Source organism: Phaenicophaeus curvirostris, chromosome 9 (genome assembly GCF_032191515.1).
Source record: "Phaenicophaeus curvirostris isolate KB17595 chromosome 9, BPBGC_Pcur_1.0, whole genome shotgun sequence".
Classification (NCBI taxonomy): domain Eukaryota; kingdom Metazoa; phylum Chordata; class Aves; order Cuculiformes; family Cuculidae; genus Phaenicophaeus; species Phaenicophaeus curvirostris.
Genome location: NC_091400.1, coordinates 11,597,068 through 11,617,049, shown reverse-complemented (window position 1 = coordinate 11,617,049; position 19,982 = coordinate 11,597,068). Strand labels below are relative to the sequence as shown.

Sequence of the window (19,982 nt, the reverse complement as noted above, 5' to 3'; positions counted from 1 at the left end):
CAGTTCCACCCCCCCCTGCAGTGAGCGAGGACATCTTCAACTCAATCACCAGTGGGACACCTCCCACCGCATCATGTTGCTCTAAGCCCCAACCAACCTGGCCTTGAATGTTCCCAGGGACTGGGCATCTCCTACCTCTCTGGGCTCTGGGGAGACCTTAGAGCAGCCTTCCTGTGCTTAAAGGGGCTTCAGGAAAGCTGCAAAGGGGCTCTTGATCAGGGAGTGCAGGGATAGGATGAAGGGAAATGGTTTTCAGCTGAAAGACAGGAGATTGAGATGGGATATTAGGAAGAAATGTTTTCCTGTGAGGGAGGCGAGTCCCTGTCCGAGGTTGCCCAGAGCAGTGGTAGCTGCCCCATCCCTGGAGGTGTTCAAGGCCAGGTTGGATGGGGCTTGGAGCCCCTGATCCAGTGGGAGGTGTCCCTGCCCATGGCAGGGGATGGAACTGGATGGGCCTTGAGGTCTCTTCCGACCCAAACCATTCTATGATTCTAGTATCTAATTAAAGTTGTGTTTTTTAATTTAAAAAAGACATGCACGAGAGAGAATATTAACACAGGTAGAAGCACAATTATATATTAAAGGTAGTACTAAATTTAAGAAGTCTTGAGGTGGCTTTGCAGAAATAACACCTTTTATCATGAACAGTTCTCTTTGAAAGTTCAGGGCTGTAACTTTGGGATGGAAGAGCTGTAATTCTGAACCTTCTGACAACTGTTCTGGAAATTATTTTAACGATGTAGCTGAAGCCTAGTGCAAAATGCTGTAATTGCCACCTGCAGTGTTCGAGTCAACAGTGGGGGCTGTATATGTGCTTCTGTCAGCCTGTACCCTGCGGGAATACACTAAATGCGGAAAATTTTAGAGCACTAAACATTTAAACCCAGCATTCAGCACAAATGGAGGTGGAGCGGATTTGCAATGAAAGGAGGCTATTTAGAGGCAGTTTATTAGTTTGGGGGGCAGGAGCCACACAATGAGGGGTTTGTTACTTTAGTCCGAGCAGGGCTATAGGACATAAATTAACCAGTTTCCAATGCAAATGTTTGTGCTCTACCAAGATCCTAAACTCAGTTTTAGTTCTGTAGAAAATGTGGGGTGACCTCAGTGTAGCACGTGCTGCCCCTCAGCCTTTGCACCTTCTTAAACTCATGTTTGCTACAGAAACCAGTCCAAAACAGCTCCAGGAATTCTCCCTGGGACAAAGACTGCGTTTGGGCAAGAGTCTGTGGGCTGCCCTCAGGACGTCCCACCTCTTGCTTCTGGCTTTTGCCAGAGTAGATAAGAGGGGGTTTCAACCCTCTTAGCCCCAGTCCCAGCACTCTTCTACTGACGGTATGACCACCTCTCCCTGTATTTCATGGCAGGAAGACAGAAGTCCATGCTTTCAAGGATAAGTCCCTATGTGTATCGTATGTGTGAATCCTGCTTTTGATCATGGAAAGCCAAGACCTTAAGTCTGTTATGAAAATGCAAATCCAAATCTGACCCTTGTACAGGATAACGTTAGCAGCATCGAACTTGCCACGCATCTTCCCTGATTTCTACCGTGGCTTTTCTTCACAATGTTAGGTGATACTGTCTGCAATTAAAGAAGTCTGAATCTGGCCATTAGGCTGGAACAAAAAAGATTTTGCCCAGAGGCTTTGAAGTTTATCTTTAATTTTGTCTCTTTATCTTCATGAAATTAAGATCAATATCTTTGTGTCCATCTGTTTACTGGCTTTGCAGCCAGGTTATATGCTCCACAAAATGCAATTTGCGTAGCCCAGTTAGCGACTGCTCTTTTTGAAAGGGTTCTTACACTGATACTGTGATTATGACCGAGTTTTAGTTTCCACCGTCTCTACTTCCCGCTCTCCTAGCAGAGCCCGAGTGCTGCAGATAAGAGGCATCTTGTATTTCCCTCATCTGTGACATTTGTGGCAGCAAAGAGCCCACAGCCAAGAAATAGACTCTGTGCTAGATGCAGCCGTGGGTAAATAACGCGTCCCGTCTCGCCTCTTAAAGGATCAAAGCTCTAGGGCAATGCGTGAGGATGGCAGAGGAGCGATCTTGCTGTGGCTGGAGCGGTTGTGGAGAAGGCAGCTCTTAGGAGCTGCTTGGCTGTGCCAAATGTTTTGTGGCACCATTCGTGTGGCCAGGCAGGGCGAGCATTGCCTCTGCATGAGCAGCGCTGGGACTTGCAGCCAAAGAGCGGAGCCAGCGGTGGCCGGGGCAGCTCCTGGCAGCTGTTCAAGGCGCGTGAGCATCACAGCCGCTTTTACCTCGCAGCAGTAACCCCTCCACAGCCTTCACTGCAGACTTGTTGCTGGTCTGTTTTCCCTTTCCCTCTCCTGTCCCTTCATCCTCCCTCCTTTCTGCCACAAGATGACAACTCTCCGGCCACCTCCTCAGCCATGCGACAGAGAAACGGATGTGATAATTACCCACAGATACATTACCCACAGCTGCACCCGTACACGGTGTCTACTGACTCGCTGTCTCTGCCCTGTCTAATCCTTTCGGTGCAAGAGTTCATTAGGCAAATGTTCATGGCTCATGTCCCCAAACGGAAAGTGAGAATATGAATTTTGAGCTCAAATTAAGCTGCCTGTAAGCATGTTTAGTTTTCCTTTGTTGGCACCATGCCATTATATCACAGGAGTTAATGATATTTAAAACATCTTCCTGCTCTTAGTGCCCTCATTTATGAAACACAAATCAGCTGCCTTAGAGCGACCACGTGGCAAAGAAACTTTTTTTCATCTCCTTGTGAAAAAGAAGACAACCAGCCGTATTTCAGTGACAGGAGAATTTTTCGTGTTGCTGGCTGCTCCTAAATATCAGCCGTGGCCTGCTGCTTTCTGAGAGCTCTGCCCCTCAGCGCTGTGTCTCACCCCACTGGCTGTACAGCACAGCCTCTTATTACAAGGAAAGGGAGAGCTTCAAAGCTGGGGTTAGCAAGTGATCTCCCCATATGAGACGCTTGCTTTACCATCCCTAAGCAAACACACTGTGGCATGCATGAAAGCTGATGCGTGCCCAGCGGCTCATTAGTTCCATATGATAAATGTTTCACACCGCAGCGAGTTGCTGGAAGCTTTTTATATTTAGCCCTGGAATTCCACTGGCTGCATCCCTTCAGCAGATGCTGTGTGTTAATCTTCTGTTTCCACCTCCAGGCTGACGCTGGGTAAACCCCTGGGAGAAGGTTGCTTTGGGCAGGTTGTCATGGCTGAAGCAGTGGGAATTGACAAAGACCGGCCAAAAGAAGCAGTGACTGTGGCAGTGAAGATGTTGAAAGGTAAGAAAATTGGGTGATTAGGGAGCAGAACAGGTGATACGGCAGTTCTCATCCACAAAAAGTTTCTTTTGTGGCATCTGAACTCAGTCATCGTGGGGTGGGTCAAAGAGCACATAGCTGACCTCAGCCTTCAGCCGTCTGGGGTGTAAATCTGCACCCCTGACAGCCTGTTTATCTTGAGCAGGGAGTATTTAGGAGCCAGGAGATCCATTAGCATCATGTGGTGCTTTTGGTTTACTTCATGTCAGAGGCTGCCCATGTGTAGATCCTTGCCCACTCGGTCCCAGGGGTTGGGGACTATTTCTTTTGGATTGAATTGTAAGGTTAGTTTGCAGGAAAGGCATAATTATTGAAACTTTGATAGCTAAGGACAGTGTTTTTCTGTCTGATATTACTGTGTTGCCTCTTAACATGTAACACTGAAGATGTGCTCAGTCCATCAGAGAGGTTGAGGCTGTTTTTTGTTCAGACGTAGTATACGGCTGTGCATAACGTACAGCATACACTGAAAAACCACTCCCGTGTTCTGCATTTTGAAGCACATATGTTTTATACCAACTGGTGAGCCTCAGTGAAGATTAGGCTGGCACGCTAGAAAATATGAACTGACCCTGTGTCTTGTACAGATGATGCTACAGAAAAAGACTTGTCTGACCTGGTGTCAGAAATGGAGATGATGAAGATGATTGGGAAGCATAAAAATATCATCAATCTCCTTGGAGCCTGTACCCAGGATGGTGAGTAGAAAGAAAAAACTAAACCAGGACTTTCCAGCAGGTCTGCAAAAGTCTCATTAATCATAATTTTTCAAGGGTTTTTAGGGAAGCAGTCATGCTGTGATGGGATTTTTAGATATTTCCCTGGCTTAGCAGCAATATTTTAACTTCTGTCTCTCATTATACTTGCAGCTTTAATATGAGAAAGGGTACTATATCATATGAGAACTCTCTAATCCTTTACTGTAGGGAAAAATGACATTTTACAGGGGCTTTGGCTATGACTGTTGTTCTGAATTGTCAGTCCTGCTTTAGTGGAACTTGTACCACATGCATCTGAAATGAGTGTTTTTACTCTTTAGAGACCACAGTGTTTTTATTAAAAGCTAATTAAGTCATGTAAAATGATGCAGAGTGGCATAAACCTCTGGAAATGAAAACAGTCTTAGGAAGCACTTTCTGAGATCTTGCAGCATGTTTTGATTGAAAATGCTTGCTTTTTGGTACACGGCATAGTCTGGGAAGAGCAAGCACTGGAGAAGGGTTGATGTACTTCCAGCCAGTGATGGTGGCTCTGCCACTCTCCTGCTACCAGCCACTTGGCCAGGTCCAGACGTCATTTTCTTCCAAGCAGTGCTTACTGATTATGCAGTTATACATTTATTAATTGAGTTAATTTGTTATAGAACACTGAAAGCTTCTTTCGTGAATACCTCTTACCCTGCAACCTCACTCCGGTTTTCCCACGGTTTTTATCCCAAGGTCCGTTGTACGTGATAGTAGAATATGCTTCAAAAGGAAACCTGCGGGAATACCTGCGAGCACGCCGCCCCCCAGGGATGGAGTATTCCTTTGATATCAACAGAGTACCAGAAGAGCAGATGACATTCAAAGACTTGGTGTCATGCACCTACCAGTTGGCAAGAGGCATGGAGTACCTGGCTTCCCAAAAAGTAGGTAGAACTCAGCAAATACCACACAAAACATATTTGTTCAGCGCTTTTTTGTTCTCATCTCATTTGTATTCAAGAGTTTGCTGGAAGAAGGACCTTTCTATCTCAAACAAGTTGCATGATCTGTACTCTTGACGATCAGTGAGAAACTCATACACTTCAATTTTTAAATCTGTCTTTAGTGGCCTTGCTAAAATGAGGCCCCGAATAGCGTGTTTAAATTAAATATTATGTACATATCTGCACTTTGAATTCACAGGTGGGCACTGGATTACACAAGTCACGTTACGCCACCCGTGAGACAGCAGGCACTGTTTGCCTTCTGTTGCCAGTCAGACTGGCCAAATCACCTCATGTAGTGATGTAAAATAAACCAATTCAGGCAGTGAAAGGATTTACAGAATGATAGCAGGCAGAGGGGAGAAGACCACACGATGCCAGGGCAAAAATTATGAACAGAAGAGGCAAAAACAAGTGGAGTGAATTAGTTGCCTAAATTAGGCACTTTACTTAAAAACTGATGTTTGTCAGGAGAGCAAGCTTGTTGACAGAATGTATTTGTCCTGTCATGTCCCCAGACACTTATTCCTTCAACTTTTCCTCAAACAATTTTTTTAACCGGCAATTTTTTTAAATTATAGTTATGAACTCTTAAATAGTCCTGTCTAGTTGACTCTGAAAACATATTGTGGCTTGGTAGACAAGCAGTCATGAATACCCTGGCTGGTGTTTGGATCCAGTGTCCAAACCAGAGCACCAGATATTGGCGATGGGTGCTTCCTGCAAGCTGTGGAGTGCTCAGTGGGATCTATGCCCATTTCCAGTTATGTCCACTCCCAAGTATGGAGTTGTTTTTAACCAAAGACCAGAGCTGAGTGTAAATCTTCAGTCCTGGTATATGGAGTCATGATTTTTTTGTTATTGCTTCTCTGCACTTGAAGAGGCTGGGGAAAGAGGGGATCAACGTGTAATTTTGATTTTATTCTTCTGCTTTGGAGCAGTAATTCTTAGTGTAGTAGGGTAGACAGGGCAATGTGCATGACACCAAGACACTCTAACAGAGTGAGTGTGAATACTGTGCTAGATAAATCACCTTTGGATATCTCTTTTTAGGATTAGTGAAACATTTGCCTGGCAAGGAGCCATGTCTGAAGAAAATAGAACCGTTGTGAAAGGAAAAAATAGATCTTTTAATAGGCAAATCTTGAGAACGTGCATCCTCCTGCGAAGCTTTGAGGTGCTGTTGTACGACTCTGCCAAGAAGGTGTGAGCTGGTGCAGATGCCCGTGGCAGAACCACTCGTCCATGATCCAGTTCCTTGGCAAAAACACTTGAGCAGAGCTGCGCCCAACTTGACAGAATGTGAGGTGTTGCACAAGGCAGAGGGCGGAGGGAAAACAAAGGCAGCACGTAGGAAAACTGCACAGTCGAGTTCTTCAGACATCCCACCATTTCTGTTTGTGTTTCAGTAGTTCTTTTCCCCTTAGGGATCCATTTATTGAGCTGGAATAATAATAGAGCTGGCCTTCTCATGGTATTTCCATCATGCAGGAGTTGTGAGAAGGCCAGGGTTCTTGTTATTTCAATCCAATAGCTTGCCGAGACCTCATAAAAGCAGAAAAAAAGAAAAAAACCCTAATATTTAAAGAAGATTTTTGGATGCCTACCTTTTGCCTTACCAGCACGTTTTGCCTTACAAGCAATTGTCTGTTGGAAAGTGGATGTTGTTCCTAAGCTGGCTGGATGCTTTTTAAAACTCGTGTGTTCTCTCCATCGTTCAGAAGCGCAAGAACCCCAGGGGAGCTCCAGGTACAGGGCTTGGCCCAGATCACTGCAAAGACAGCAAATCTTTAGAGCTAGAGGGTCAGCTCTGAAACCTGTCAGTTATGGAACTCAGTAATGACACCAGTTTGAAGATAAGGAGAATCTCAACTGGTAAACTGTAGGATGTGAGAAAACAGGAGTGTACTGACTGAAGATGATGGGGTTCAACTTGTTTGGTGTATTCACACAGAGGTGTTACAGGTCTTCCCTATAAGGCCAGGCTGAGAAAGTTGGGGTTGTTAAGCCTGGAGAAGAGAAGACTCCAAGGAGACCTTAGAGCAGCTTCCAGTGCTGAAAGAGGCTCCAGGAAAGCTGGGGAGGAGCTCTTGATCAGGGACGGGATGAGAGGGAATGATTTTCAGCTGAAAGAGAGGTGATTGAAATGGGATCTTAGGAAGAAATGTTTTGCTGTGAGGGTGGGGAGGCCCTGGCCCAGGCTGCCCAGAGCAGTGGTGGCTGCCCCATCCCTGGAGGTGTTCAAGGCCAGGGTTTGAGTACCCTGATCCAGTGGGAGATGTCCCTGCCCACGGCAGGGGTTAGAACTGGATGGGCCAAACCCAAACCATTCCATAATTCTGTGATGTGATTCTATGATTTGAGATGCTCTGCGGTACCCCCAGCCTGATGCTCTGGAAGGGCACGTGTCTGCTGTGGATCCTGTGTTGTCCCTGGTAGTCTCATCAAGATACCTTGGAGGTCCCAGGGCGGCTCTGTCGACAATATGTACTTCTGTTTAGGCAACTGAACTGAGTTCCTAGTGTTCCTGAGGATGTTCTTTGTAGGGTTTGAGAACAGGGAAAGGGAAGGAGGAAGGCTGACCTATACAGTTGCTGCCACTGCAGCACTACTGATGCTGAATTAAGAGGCTGATCTGATGCTGAAAGCATGTGCTGTTGTCTGGTCCTGCACACACGAAGGCAGTGCTGGAGCAGGTTTTTCCTGGCGGTTCCCCATGAGTAACCCAGTGAGGAGCAGGAGCTTTGTAGGCTCGTTTTACTCAGGCAGGTTCAGAGATCTCAGAAAATTGCTGGGGCAAGTTATAATGCTACAAAGAAATTAGCTGTTGTACAGTTTTTTTTGTAGTGGTTCAGTCCAGCATGTCTATGTATGCGCTGAAATAAAGGGGACAACGTGAAGAGTGATCCAAGATTGAGGAGGAGAAAAGGGGGATATTTACCTTGAAAAGAAGTAGAATATCCTGGAGGGATTCTAAATGCAATGTTTCTTACCATGCTCCTGCTGACATCAACCCAAATGAGGCTACTGAAACACCAGAGTGATGTCCAGGGCGGTCACCGCGGCGTTTCACTGTCAAGAATCCAAATTTTCAGGATAGTGCTGACGTGAAGGAGAATTCTCTGAGGAAATAACATTTTTAGTTTCAATATCAAAACTGTTGAAAAGGGCAAGCAGCCCAGCTCAGATTGTGGTGGTTTAGTGTTTGGTTCAAGGGTTTTGGTATTTGTTTCTGGGTTTTTGCAGGTTTTTTTCTGTTTTAAATGAAATTGTTATAGTCTCAAGTTCTAAGTAAATACATCCTGGCATCTGGCTAAAGTGATATATTGTGGATATGTATGTCGTTAAGATCTCTTACTTAAAAAAATGGTTGCACTGATCCAGTCTGTCGGATTTTAGATCTGCTGAGATGATAGAATTTAGGAGAAGCAACTTAATGAAGGACTAATTACCAGTTTTTGTAATGAAGGAGCTGCAATACCTGTACCTCGGCACGTGTGAATCACAAACTGCGTGGCACAGCTTGGGTCACCACCCAAGGTTTCTACCTTAGTTGCAAAACAAGGTTTAAATAAAACAAGGTTTTCTAAGAGGCTTCTTGACCAGCTTGGAAGCACGAGCAGAGGAGATGGGTTGCAGTAGTTTAAACAGTCCTATTTCACAGGCTTGTGTGTCTTTCCTGCCTTGTGTTTTAATTTTAAGTAGACTTCATTATGGTGTAGGAGTAATTTCACTTTCACAGGAGTTTAATTTCGTGGGGCTTTTATTTCTCGTTTCTTTCCAGTGTATCCACCGAGACTTGGCCGCGAGGAATGTTTTGGTGACTGAAAATAACGTCATGAAAATAGCAGACTTTGGGTTAGCCAGGGACATCAACAATATAGATTATTACAAAAAGACTACTAATGTAAGTGGATGGTTTCCTTATCTCTGGAAGCAAGCATTTCTTTCAATGATTCACTTCAGAACTATGTTATAAACTTAATGGGCTTCTGGTACTGCAGCCTCACTTTTCATTGCAGAGAGAAAACAAGGATCAAGGACGTGACAGTTAAAAAGATAACCAGAGAGCTTCTGTATTGGGTGATTTATTGGAAATGCTAAATTGCAAGAATAGCTCTGTGTTTCTCCCTGACTCCTTCACTTGAAATAAGTGGAAATATCTTTGCAGATTCCAGCTGGCTTTGTAGGACATCTAGGATCCTGAAAACCACTGTATAAACAGTGCTGGCAATAACCATCATAAAACTCCTGTTTACAGGTGGTCATTGCACGTACGGCTTTATACCTTTTACCTGGACTTTGCTTGTTACACACTGGTTATGGCAGTAGGATCAGAGTGGGCCTGGAGGTGGAGAAAATTGAGTTTTACTCCCATTCTGTCCCCATTTTGCTGTTTAACCTGGACTAGATCAAGCAGATGAGACGTTCTCAGATGTAGTTATTGATGCCTGGTTTGAACAGCTTACACCCTTTTCTTGGGATCTCTTAAGATCCTGGCAAACTGCACTTGGGTTTCAATGGGGACTTTGCAGAATTCATTCAGTTCTACAGATCGCATGAGTCTATTTTGTACAAATAAATATTAATTATTATTAGCAATTTTATTAAGGGGCTTATTTATGAAACTAAAGCACTAAATAGTTAATGGCATTTTAATGGTGATATCTACCTACTTCCAAAAGACAGAGCAACTCGGTACAGGTGCGTCCGCACTGGAGGGAATCAAACTGGTTTTATATCAAATTCAGTGGTTTCCTGGGCTCCTAGCAGGGCAGACGCCATGTGGGAAGCAACAAAGTGACTGCAGTCACTGCAAAAGGTGGAACGGGAAAACAAAATTCCTGGTTTTAGTCATCAACCCATTTTTGCAGGCAGGCCTGTTTTTCAGAGGATAACTGATTAAGTTTTTTATCTTTACAGAGCCACAATGGAATGATGTTTTTAATTTTGAGCTGCTTATCCTATTGTTCTAGCAAGCATTCTGCAAACTGTTTGGGAGCTCTCAATGCTTTTAATTTTATCTTCAATGTTTATATCTATTTTTCTTCCTATTTTAGTCTGTTTTACTATTTTCCCCTTGAAAATTTTAAAGCTAATTATGGGCTGGTATGTTGTCTGATAAATCTTGTAAAAAGATCAGTGTTGACATCATCCTCTAAATGATTACTGTTTATATTTTCCTTCCCCTCCAAACTTGCAGGGACGACTTCCAGTTAAGTGGATGGCTCCAGAAGCTCTGTTTGACAGAGTTTACACGCATCAAAGTGACGTGTAAGTGGCCTTATTTGAATGGGCCGGGAAGGAGGGCTGCTTTGATTTGTATTTGCTAAAGTTTGGCTCTTTTAAATGTGTTTTCCTGTTGTCCTTTACCTTTAAGCATTTTCATTCTGTTTCATGTATTAATAGCTGGAGCAGGACTTGCCCTTAGAAAGTGGGGATTTTATGGTAGACTGCTAACCAGTGCTCTGTTACTAATCTGCCCAGCTTCAAAGCACATGAAAGGTGGAGAATGCTAACCTCCTTCTGTCAGTGCGGAAGTTTCCCCCCTTGAACTTATTTACGGATGTGCAGCTACAAAGAGTCTATCTAATTTTCTTGGCTTTTGCCGCACTCTGGACTTCCTTCGGGTTTAAAAAAAGAAAGAGAGAGACAGAGAAAAGGAAGGACAAGAAAGCTCTTGAAAACTCTTTATAAGAATTTACGCTGAGGTTAGGGATGATAAAACATAGGTTATACTGGAAGAATTTGCTCTGGTTTTTCAAAGTGTCATTGCTTCCCAGCAGTGCTTCACGTGTAGTAGGAAATCATCAGACTCTGACACTTCAAAACCTTCTCATGTGTGCACAGAATCGCTGGCTGATGCAACCTCTCAGGGTTTATTCTGCTTCTTCTTACAGTTTCCTAGGCCCAGCACTTGTGTGCACGGTGCTTGAAGCAGACGTGTATTTCTTATGCAATGCAGATGAACATCTTAGGGTTTCTGTTCCTCCAAGAGAAGCTGTGAACTCTAAAGAGCTGGATGCTTCCCAGCACAGGTGTAAAAGGTTAAGCATGCCATTGCAGGGTTAAAAAGAAGAAAATAAGAGGTAGCTCCACTTTCTTTAACCTGAGTGCAGTTCTGGAGCTGCTCTCTCCTTAAGAAAAGCATTTGCTGAGGCTTTTCCTGCAATCTTTGCATTATCTACAAAGGAAACTGTATACACAGGTTAAGGGGGAATCAGACTTGTGTTTTAAAATAATATCTTGGCAAAATCAAAGTCAATGTGAAGTAAATTACTTCACTGGCTCAGGACTGAGAGTCAGTCCGAGCTCCTCAGCAGCCAGGGAGCACGAGCATTGCAGTGCTGGAACCTGGAGGCTGTTGGCCCTGTGGTGGCTTTGAAGACGGCTAAAGATAATATTATTGTAAGTTTATGCAAACAGTTTACTAAAATACATGGCTGCACAGCTAGGGGAGCTCCGGGAGGCTGGGGAGCCAGTGAGATGCGGTGCTCACCTGGCAAAGCACCCTGCCAGAAAGCCCTTAGCTGCCAGCAGGGCGTGATGAGGCAGATTCGGGGGGAGGCGGCGAGCAGGCAGGAAAACTGGCTTAAAAGTCCCTTCCTTAGTTTCCTAACGAAACTTAATAAAATAATAATAATAAAAAGCAGAATGGCGCAAAATATATTTGCTTTGAACTGCCTGCTTTTTCCAAAATATCCTGCCACAGAATTGCAGTCCAGCTCAGCTCTGAGTGTTCTGTAAATAATTAAGCTGCAAAGATGCTTGGAGCACAGCAGAGAAAGGCGAGGAGTGTGTTTGAGAACGTGCTTGGGTCAGTCCCAGTTGCACCTGGTGCATTTCACAGACTGATGTCCCATGCAGGGAGGTTGGGCAGATGCTGACTGAAGCATCTCCTGAGAGGGACTTCTAGCTTGGAGAAGAGAAGGCTCCAGGGAGACCTTAGAGCACCTTCCAATACTGAAAGGGGCTTCAGGAAAGCTAGGGAGAGGCTCTGCATCAGGGAGTGCAGGGATGGGATGAAAGGGAACAGTTTTAAGCTGAAAGAAGGGAGATTGAGATGAGATCTGAGGAAGAAATGTTTTCCTGTGCGGGTGGGGAGGCCCCAGCCCAGGTTGCCCAGAGCAGTGGTGGCTGCTCCATCCCTAGAGATGTTCAAGGCCAGGTTGGATGGGCCTTGGAGCAACCGGATCCAGTGGGAGGTGTCCCTGCCCATGGCAGGGGGAGGGACTGGATGGGGTCTTCTGACCCAAACCGTTCCATGACTGTATGACTGCAGTCACTACATCTGTCACACATCTCCATTTCCAGCAGGAAGGCAGATCTTCTAATGTGATGTTCTTTTTGATTTGTAGTTGGTCATTTGGCGTGTTAATGTGGGAGATCTTCACGTTAGGAGGATCGCCCTACCCAGGAATCCCAGTGGAGGAACTTTTTAAGCTGCTGAAAGAAGGGCACCGAATGGATAAACCTGCCAACTGCACCAATGAACTGTAAGGACCCTTTGTATGAACTGTAAGGACCCTTTGTTTGCTCTGCCAGGCCTGATGATCACAGACAGTACTGAATTCACATGGTTAACACTACCTCCAGCAGAATCAAACACTTTGAGAGTTGTTTGACTCTCAAATTGTGGGTATATGTGTCTGTAGACATCTAAAAGGAAAGGTTTTCAGGAGGTGTTGACAGAGGGTTCTTCTTAACACACCCTGCTGGGATCCCATTGAAGGAAGAAGAGGTCACCTTCAAGCCAGTCTCCGTCAGTGGTTTTACACTCGTGTATGTTTGCTTTCAATCATATTAACGTGAAAGTTCCTAAATGGCACTTGTATCACTAATCATCTGTAAGGTACATCAAGCTATTTCTGTACACAGCAATAGATCTGGGAACTTCAGTGTTAACCCAGCATTGTCTCCTGGTGATGAGGGAAGGGCGTTTTACCGCTCTGGTATTTCAGTGTAGCTCATAACTGCTTTTAATTGTTTTTCTCATTTTAATTTCTTCATTTCACAAAGACCACAACCCTCATTATGTAAAAATCATTTAGGCATGTGTAATTTAATACTGTGGAAATTCCTGGGACAGAAGGCTACAGAATCTGGTCCGTACGAAGGTAATTTAGACACTGGGCAAGGCAGATACAGGAGTAGGAATGCGCTGTGGAGGGAAGGGGGCATTGCACAACGTTGGGAAAGTCTGCAGTCCCTGTGTGGGGCTGGGGGTGCTCGACTTGTGGTGAAGAACACTTGTCTGTGTATGCAAAGGTTTAAGAGAAGGATGCGTGATTTTAATTAAGCCAAGAAAATGTGTATTTCTTACAGCTATATGATGATGAGAGATTGCTGGCATGCTGTGCCTTCCCAGAGACCGACCTTTAAACAGTTGGTAGAAGACTTGGATCGGATTCTTACTCTCACAACTAATGAGGTAGGTAAATCATTCTCCTTCATAAGCTCCTGATCAGGATAAATGCTTCAGGAGACAGATGGAATTTATTCAGTTCTGAAATCCTGCTCAAGCTCTCTTCTTGTTCTGTTTGTCATTGTCCCCTGAGGTTGCACGCAGCTAAACTATGTATCCTATGAAATCCTCCCTTTCTTGCCATGATGCCTTGATCTGTGTGACTAAACAGAAGCACATCTTTAAAGTGTTTCTTGTTTATTTCTCATTACATCTTTTGATGTTTTTAGTGTAGCAGTGTTGAGAGACTACACGTGGCAGGGCGAGAGGCACAGTTTGTGTTTCAACATGGATTTCACATGAAGGAGAAACCGTAGAGTTCATGGTGCTTTTAATTTATTGCCTCTGATTCCCAGCCATGATATGTAGGTCAGAAGAGGAGCAATCGTCAGTGGCAGATTCCTGATTATATATCTGAGAGTGAATTAGGTTCAGTGAAATCCCTCTCTGTGGAGGGAACAAGGGCCCACAGGGAGCATGCAAACAGCCATCCAATTATCCAAAGGTCCTGCCTAACACTGCTGCAGGTTGGGATGGAGGTATGCAAAGAGGTTGTATTTGAAGAGCATTCTTTCGGAGCTCTGAGATATTATTAGTTTTAGTAAGGAACATGCTGATGAGGATATTCACACAGGAATTGGTTCTCTTATCACTAAATTACATGCACCTTTGAAGAAGATCACAAGTGATGGAAATGGTGATGCTTTTGGTGGAAATTTCTTTGGAGAGAAAATCCTTGGTGTCCCAGGAATATTTTAAAACTCCCTAGCACTTCTGAGAAATTCTGTGTGCAATGTGTGGGGTCGGGGGAATAAAGGAAAAAAACTCTTACGGCGGAAAGTTGCAACAACTTGTTTTGATAATTTCAAAATAAATATTTCAGGTTTGCTATGATTACAGCCCTTCTTTATAAGCAGGGGGAAGGTAGAACAACAAGATTTGGATCACTTTGTTTGTCCTCAACATTACTTTCTAAGTTTTCAGATCTGTTAGAGAACAAAAGGTGAATTCTTGAGCAGCATTAGGAGAAACAGGCTGCCACAGAGAGGATGGGAGATCCTGAGTAAAGAGATGCCATGTTTTGTGATCATCATTTGCCCAGGAGATGTGGTTGAAAAAGATTGTGGCTTCAGTAGCAGCTATAAGCTTACTTGGATTTGGTTTTGTATGGTTTAACTCTGAAAAGCAGCACCTTCAGGAGTGGCTCAGAGGTGAGGCAGGAACAGGCTCTCCCCATGGAGTTGGTAACACCGACCATCCAACTCTTTTCCCCTCATCCAGTCCCAAATGTGTCTCTTGCTGCCTGATTTCACAAGGGCGGTTGGAGGTGGGCTGGCGGCCGCTGCGCAGTGCTAGGTGGCTTGGACGGGAGCTGCATTTGCAAATTCAAGAGGGAGGTTCTGGGCTGCAGTTCTGAGCCTGGGAAAGGATATTGCTTTCTTTGTTGTGTGTGTTTAACCAGCTTGCCTTCCCAATTCTGTACTGCTCGTGGTCCTGGAATGATCTCAAAGGTAACCTGAAAAGGCCTTTAGGGTTATATAAATTACTTTAGACTGGAATCCTAGGAAAAACGGCTGGAAAAGGCTCAGGAACACATCCAGTCTGTCTGATCGGGCTATGGCAGGATCCACTATACGTTTGTCATTCCTGACAGATGTTTATGTAACTTGTCCCTAGAGATCTCCAGCGCTGCGTTTCTGCATCGCCCCCTGACAGTCTCTTCTTTCATTGCCCTCACTTCTTGAAATCTTTTCTAAGCTCTGATTTTTCCACACATGATATCATTTTTGTCCTACCTGCTCTGGGCTTAGATGGCAAATTATTTCACTTTGCAGCACATTTTATGTTCCTGAAAACTTCTCATGCTGTCACTCAGTGTCTCCTGAGCACTCCAGTGTGTCCCGTTTTCCTCTGTAGCTTTGGAGAGCGCTGATTTTGTGTAATCGCACAGTTTTTCTTAAGTGCAGGTCCTTCCTGCATCAGTGTGACAACACTTCTGCCTATCCTCTCCACAGTGGCATGTTCCCTTTCCCCTGAAATAACGCTGTTGATACTGGGCCAGGCTGGTTTACCTAACAACTCAAAGAATTGCTAGGGCAGCCAAGAATATCTTTTTCTGCATTTGTGGAAAGAAATATTTCATCTTAAGTGGTACTGACTTGCTCTTCCCACTGCAGAATCACCACCTATTGGGTTTTTCATTGGTGTTTTGGTATTTGGGGGTTTATTTGTGGGTTTTTTTCCCCCCAGAGGCCGTATTTCCCACGTTTCCCAGAGCAGTGAGCAATGTTTCCCCAAGCCATGTGAGCAGAAGTCACCAAGAGTTGTTGTATCAGCACGAGAACCACCCTGCTAATGGAAACTCCTTATGCCCCTTTATGTGACTTGGGCCCTTGGCACTGGCTAGGGAGACTGGGGAGGGAATAAGGATCCCACCTTCAATACTGAATTTGTAACTGAATTAAATCAAGTCTTTTGATAGGACGAGCCATGCCTGGCAAGGCCAGGTTTATTCAAATACTGGAGTATTTTCTTGTTCTATCGAGAAAGCAGTTGATTATTTCTGTCATGAAGGACTGGTTTGCTAATTAGTAAATACGTGTCAAGATTGCCCTTGTGTGTTCTTTAAACGACCGGGCAGCAAGATGGTCTGTAATCAGAAATCCACTCTGCCTTCACTTGTGCTTTTACTGTATTTGTTGGCATTTTAAAACTTGGATTACACACACACCCCTTTTAAAATGGTACCATTTTTTAACTATAGCATGGTTATGGTTGAATGTGTGCCATTAAAAATTGGTAAGCTGAAGAGCTAAATTCCCTCAGACTTAGGCACAGCAGCACAGAGGACTGACTGAGGTGGAAGACTCGTCTCATCAGAAGGATCACAACTTGTGGTTTAGCAAATGAAGAGATTGCATTTAAATGAATGCAGCTGCCTTTAGAAGTTGAAAGAGAAGGAACATTTCAAGGGGAAAAATAACTTTATTCTCCTGCCAAAACTGTTGTTTCTAGCAAAAGAGCCTTAACCCAAAACTTGGGTTCAGCAGATATTATTTCCTTTTTTAATGACTGCTTTGGTCATGGCTGCTCTGGAGGACGCACAGACACACACACACTTGAATATGTAGTGTAAAAAACCCAAACCTAGTGATTTTAATTTTGCTTTCCTTTCAGTTCTGTTTCGCACGTATTGCACTGTATGTTGAAACACAGACTGAATATCACAGAATATAAAACAGATATTCAAAGTGACCAAAGGAATATAAAGTTGGAAGTGTCTTTCCCTCTCCAAATCATTACCATGTGCTAAAGCAAAATGGTTCTATTTAGGATGAAATTTCATTTTTATCATTGCGAGTGAAGCATCTTCTTTTGATGTGGTTGGCATGTTTATTTCCACTGACGCGGCTAATGCTGCTGATGTTGAGCTTCAGAAAAGCACTGTGCTATTGGTTTGTTATTCCTTTCTCTACCCAAGCTCCTTGTTTTATGAGCTCTTTAGCAAGAAGCAGTTTGGAATGTGATTGCGTTACAGAAACAGTTTTATACTGTCCTTTTACCCACTATATAATCCAGCCAGATCGGAGCAGCAGTAACATGTTATTGTCAGTTTTACTCACTGTCTAAAAATGCAGTTTGTTTCTTCTGTCACAGGAATATCTGGACCTCAGTGGACCTCTCGAGCAGTATTCACCCAGTTACCCTGACACGAGGAGTTCGTGTTCTTCAGGCGATGACTCTGTTTTTTCTCCCGATCCAATGCCTTATGAACCTTGTCTTCCCAAGTACCAACACATGAATGGGAGCGTTAAAACATGAAAAGAAATCATACAGAGGGAGAAAGAAATGAGAACATCAAGCTACCTACCGTATACAGAACAAAATCTTTTCTCCAGGAATATTTCTGCTTGTACATATGAAATATGAGAAAAGAAAAAAACCAAGAAAAGGATAAAAAAAAAAAGAGAACTTGGAGGAAATCAGTCAGAACGTGCATAAAGAATCTCATAACTTGCGACTTCTAAATATTCCCAACAAAGAAGAATGTTTAGGAGCTGTGTACCCATCGCTATCCATTTCCTGGCTTCCTGTGAGCTGCAGCAGACTTTGTTTGTACAAAGGACCAGTTGGACTCGAGGCAAACCCTGCGTCTGCCTTTCTTGTTTATTTTGTAATATTTGGAGAAAATATATGTTGGCACACACTTACAGAGCACAGATGCAGTATATAGGTGCTGGATGTATGTAAATATATTCAAAATATGTATAAATATATTATATATATATTTACAATGAATTATTTTTTGTATTGATTTAAAAATGGATGTCCCAATCCACCTAGCAGATTAGTCTCTTTTTTAACAGCTATTTGCTAAATGCTGTTCTTACACAGAATTTCTTAATTTTCACCAGCCAAAGGTGGAAAATACTTTGCTTTCAGGGAAAATGGTATATCGTTAATTTATTAACTAATTGGTAATGTACAAAACAGTTAATCGTTTATAGGGTTGTTGTGTTTTTGTAATTTAAATGGCATTTCTATGCAGGCAGCACAGAGAACTAGTAGATATATTGCTCAGACTTTACTAGTTTTCAGATCTTTTAAAAAAAAAGAAATATTTACAGTATATAACTAATTGTGGGGGAATTAAACATTTGATTTATTTGTGTTTAAAGCTGCAGTGTCAGATGATTATTTTATCAAAACCGAATCCTTTAACAACAAAGGCTTTTATTCTCTGTACCTGTCACTTTTAGCAATGTTTCCCATGGCCAAATGCAGAGTCGTACCCCCCACACTCAAAGAAAAATAAGAATACAATTTTAAAGAGGGCTCCTAAAGGAAGGAAAGACATGAATTTATCTATAACCAGAGCAGACCGTACAGCTCCAAAATGAGCTGAGCTTCTACCCAGAGCTGCACATGCATCAAATTAACTGCAATTCTCTTCCCTGTGCCTGAGTAATGGGTTCCAGATCTTTTGGCCTGGATCTTTTGCCTTTTCGACTATCCCTCTACTGTAGCTTAAGTTAAAAAGAGAGTAGTTGTTTTTAATGACACTTTGCCATAGGAATATCAGCATCTTTTTAATTCGTGCTGACTCCAGTATTTCCTTCTGATCCATTCCGTAACAGTAGGCGCAGCACTGGCCTCTGCTAAAATATCACTCTTATTTGGCTTTTTTTTTAATGACATTCTTGTGTTTTTTACTTTCAGAACACTCACACTGATACGGCCACACGATAGGAATGCAAATCCCACTGTTTTATGGGGTGGTGTTTTCTGGGTTTGGTTTTTTATTTTTTTTTAAATTGGGTCAAAGAAGTATTAAAATCTGTTAACTTTTGTACTGACAATAAAATGTTTCTACAGATATTAATGTTAAAATTACAAAATAAATGTCATGCAGCTTATTTTTCCTAATCCTTGGTGTCATACAAAATGGTTTCCTGAACATCAAGTGAAGGAACGCGTCCAGGAATGCTTCCTTTTGCCCTCATCGTAGATCCTGCATTACAAAGGAATTCTTTCAGTAGTAATGCTTTTGCCTCTGTCTTACAAAATGTCTGGCCATTAATAACATGGGATATTTTAGTAAATGTGTACAATCTTTGGTGTTTGGGGGATGCAGCATTATTTGCTAGAGAATGGTTTGAAGCGTTCATAGTATAGACATAAACTATATTCTCTTTTTCTTTAGTCAGGTTGCACCTTTTATTTAGTGAGGTTTCTCATTCCTACTGGAAAGGCTGGAGGACCACTTGTATGGTCATAAAAACTCATAACGGATGGAAAGGGAGTCATCATGGAAAGAGTATAAAAGGGTTTTTTTTCAGTTGAAAACAGAAGGAAGACAGCAAAATAGCTAGTGCCTGAGACAGAAACAGGGACTTTATGGTCACATTGCTGGTGCAGGTGTGCCAGAAAAGGGTTATCAAACCTGATCTTAATCACATGCTGTACAAGGGCTTGAGATGCCAAACTATTTGTTGGTTTCTTTTCATCTCCTCCTACTTTGACCAGAAATCCCATACCGGTCCCAAGGAACTTTCTAAAAAAGTGCCTGTTAAAAACTGGTGTTTTTCAGCGAAGAATTATCTGATTGAAAAACTCCCTCTGGCTCTGCTGCAGAACAACAGTACCTTTTCCCTGCGATATCTATTAATGATTAGCAGCAATGGTTGCTACTGTCTGACAGAAACCACAGTCATCTTAATGACACATGTCTGGTTTTAAGATTCTCTTGAGGAATCTCGGACAGTCTTGAGTCTTGCTCTGCTCATATAGAAATGAGTTTAAATGCACCTTTACTGCTTTGATATCCTTTAAAATTACAGAACATCAACAGACGGACACATGAAGGCAAAGGCATTATTAAATAATGGGAATGTATTTGGTTATCCTGACTTTGTTTTAGACAGTTTCTTTGCTTTTCCTTTGTTCATTTTTGTTTTCACTTGCTAAGATTTAGCTTTGCACCTTGAAGACAGACCACAATT

At 43.1% G+C, this 19,982-nt stretch overlaps 1 protein-coding gene across 2 annotated transcripts in view; it reads left to right on the top strand.

Annotated features, from left to right (window-relative positions):
• FGFR2 (fibroblast growth factor receptor 2) overlaps window positions 1-18,906 on the top strand; it is an 86,362-nt gene extending 67,456 nt beyond the window's left edge. For both annotated transcript variants that reach the window (XM_069863728.1, XM_069863727.1), the window contains exons 11-18: window positions 3,165-3,286; window positions 3,913-4,023; window positions 4,765-4,955; window positions 8,800-8,922; window positions 10,219-10,289; window positions 12,374-12,511; window positions 13,341-13,446; window positions 17,137-18,906. In XM_069863728.1, coding sequence (XP_069719829.1) covers window positions 3,165-3,286; window positions 3,913-4,023; window positions 4,765-4,955; window positions 8,800-8,922; window positions 10,219-10,289; window positions 12,374-12,511; window positions 13,341-13,446; window positions 17,137-17,301 — 1,027 coding nt within the window. In that variant the 3' untranslated portion in view covers window positions 17,302-18,906. The remainder of the gene's footprint in view (window positions 1-3,164; window positions 3,287-3,912; window positions 4,024-4,764; window positions 4,956-8,799; window positions 8,923-10,218; window positions 10,290-12,373; window positions 12,512-13,340; window positions 13,447-17,136) is intronic.
• Window positions 18,907-19,982: the final 1,076 nt, after the last annotated feature.